Source organism: Aplysia californica, unplaced genomic scaffold (genome assembly GCF_000002075.1).
Source record: "Aplysia californica isolate F4 #8 unplaced genomic scaffold, AplCal3.0 scaffold00016, whole genome shotgun sequence".
NCBI classification, from domain to species: domain Eukaryota; kingdom Metazoa; phylum Mollusca; class Gastropoda; order Aplysiida; family Aplysiidae; genus Aplysia; species Aplysia californica.
Window position 1 is genome coordinate 1,441,520 of NW_004797286.1, and position 3,143 is coordinate 1,444,662.

General features: G+C 39.9%; 1 protein-coding gene across 1 annotated transcript in view; it reads right to left on the bottom strand.

Annotated features, from left to right (window-relative positions):
- LOC101864665 (chitin synthase chs-2) overlaps nucleotides 1–3,143 on the bottom strand; it is a gene marked incomplete in the record, with an annotated part of 76,643 nt that overhangs the window by 16,342 nt on the left and 57,158 nt on the right. The window contains 1 exon segment of the mRNA XM_013085801.2: nucleotides 1,375–1,477. Coding sequence (XP_012941255.1) covers nucleotides 1,375–1,477 — 103 coding nt within the window.

Below are 3,143 nucleotides of genomic sequence, written 5' to 3' on the forward strand. Positions count from 1 at the left end.
GGGGGGGGGGATAACAGAGCGACCAAAAAACCCTCCATGTAATCCTGTTATGGCCCTAAATGGTTATGAAAACAAAATTTCAGCCAATATATTACTTGGTTAACTACCATCATCACTTGTCTGGGTCAAAGGTTGTATTGTATTATTTATAACATCCTAGATTGTGCACTCTGACGTAATTTTAGTTTAACATGGAGTGCAGCATTCGACTCAATTTGAAGCCTGGCGAAGTGCAAGGGGTGAAAGAAACAGCGCCCACTCGATTAAAGCAACAACGGCGTTTTGTCTTTCATTTTTTGGCGCCCATCGTGCGCACACTTCGCAACTAAATTTTTTATAGAGGGCAAAGAATGATGGCCTTGACAGTGCTCTGTCTAGGATACTACAATTCAAGTCCATGGTCTGGATCGAAATAAAAGCTGCAAACTTTTTGTCCATAATTTGAGCCGACTTGTGTTGAGATGCATTTCATGGTAATCGACTAAACGCTTATGTTCTTACCCCTTGACCAAGAGCAGAAGGCAAAACGATGATTCATTCTTATTGGTATAGATGTCGCCATCGGCGCTGAGAAAAATATTTTGTTTGGCTTCCATAATAGAAAATTTTGTAGAGCGTTTATTGCACTGACTCTTTGTGCAAAAGATACGCCACCTGACTAAAAATAACCCTGAAACACCCAACGCGCAATACTGCATGTCGCCATCGACACGTTTGAGGGCGTTTATTTCAGTATCCCAAATAAAAGAGTGACTTGTCTCATAAAATGCAACCTTTGCCCCTGATAGACCTGTGTTTAGCTAATAATTACAAACCAAATTGACTTTAGCCATTTTGTGCGCATCATTAATTGATTTCTGTTTGCCTTCTTTATTTTGGAGTTGAACTACAGTTTCTCGTAACTGTCCAAGCAAACATAAGCACCGGGGGGTATATCGATAAGAGATGGCATGTTGGTTCCCAGTTGTGTCCGAGGGAAAGGCGTTTACTCCAACCCATCTACGTCAAGCCAATCCCCTTTCTATTAGGTAATTCTTGAGCTACGATTGCCGACCTCCTTGTTGACATTGATAGCTCTCTATTCTCGTTGGATCTGAGAGGTTCCTTTCTTCTTTGCTCCTCCCTCCTCCCTCTTCATCGCCCTCCTTCACACCGGCTTCCTTCGAGATGTGTGAAACACTGCAAATTAAATGATACTACATCCTATAAGAAAGATGACTGGTATGATAAAGTATCTTCCCCGCACGGAAATCGAGCTCAAGGGTCTTTTTTTTAGCGTGTAAGAAAAACGCTCCTAATCATGCGATCCCAGAAGCCCGGCGTTAAAAGGGGAACAACACATTAAGTTCTCACACAATTTTCTGAATTACTTACCTAGCAGCTTCATCGACAACTGCCACTAGCTGTCTCACGAACATGTTGGGCATCCACTCGCCCTCCTCGTTAAAGTCCATAGCGTCATCCACAAATATGTTGGCTGAGAAGGAGAGTGCATTGATAGGGGTCAGGGAAATGTTGGCCGGAGTGGGGGGTATTTCGAGACAAATAGGTTTTCTAAAAAGCACAGAAAAAAAATCTAAGTAAAAACTTTTCGTAAAATCAAAATTACGATAAAAAGAGTGCAAAAGTTTCAATTCAACAACTATCATTTATCCTCGAAAATTTTATCTCTGATTCGAGATAAGTTCATGTGAAATAGAAAGGATATAAAACAGGGCCAGTGAACAACCGCCAAAGGCGCCTGAGACTTTAAAAATCTTGTATTATTATTATGAAAACAATTGAGAACAATGCTGACAGAAACAAAAATACACAAACGGGGTTGAGGGAAATGTTTAAAATGGGGCTGCGTTAAAAAAGGATTGATATGATTGGGATGTATGAAGAAAAAACGGAATAAAATTCGTGAAGCATTTCATTCAGAGGTTTATCCTGATTTTAGAGTGAATGCACACCTCCTACCACATATTTCTTGAGGAGAATATACAGTAATACACGTAATAATACTATGCGAGCGGCATTGTTCGCTTTGGTACATTCTAATTTCATGAAAAGCAATAAACCCCGATACCCCCCCCCCTTCCTGAATATAGTTGAATATAATTCATTCTCATTTTAGTTTGTTACTCTTGCACTAAATGGCCATTATTGAGTTGATGTGCTAATCAGCAAATGGGATGCCTGATTTAGAAGCGTTACAATGTTGGTTATGAAGTCGAAAGATATTACAACCATTTTACAGACATTAGGTTTTTTGGATGTCTCTGTAGTTGTAATAATAGAGTTTAAGATCTACCGTACCATCTTTCGAGTAGAAATATCCTCTATTAGAATTCCATCTATAAAGAAAAGGATTAGAATTCCATCTATAAAGAAAAGGATGATATACACTATGACATCGATAACTCTTATTCTTATTATCATTATTGTTACAAGAGGATCTGAAGCGGGTTATTATTTCGTTTCCCATCTATATAGTGTCTTTTTTTAGCAGGAGAAGCTGACCCAACCAATATATGCTCTCTAATTTATTTATACAGAAATAACAACAAATATTGGCAATACATATTGAAATTGAATTTCTTATGTTATGCGCTGCAATACGGGATATCTCTCAAATTCGAATTTAAATTTTAAAGTTAGGTCCTGGGGAAAGCAGTGACCCGAGCCGTAACGCACTGTTGCAGCGCATGATTCGTCCTTGGAGTTGAGGGAAGGAAAGACGGACTCAGGATGTGTGTTTGTGGGGTGAGGATGGAGAGGGGTGCATATACAGACACAGACAGAGACACTGAAAATAAGACAGCGTTACAGAAAAATAGTCTCATGAAAACACACGTAATATAAGCAGACTACCGCTATCTCACTGCTTAATCTTGTGGCTACTAGTGCTTTCTTTAAACTGTGGTACCACTCATTTTACATGTTACATTACGACATAACAGTTGTAAAAACGCTCTTTAACAGAGCGTCTGGGCCTACTTGGATTTAACTGCCTTCTTGAGTGTCTGGGTGCCTCTGAGAGTGTGTATACGTATGTGTCATTGTTTGTGTCTGTGCGTGCGTGTGAGTGTTTGTGTTATGTGTGTGGTGCGCGCACGCGCGCCGTGTGTGTGTGTGTGTGTGTGTGTGTGTGTGTGTGT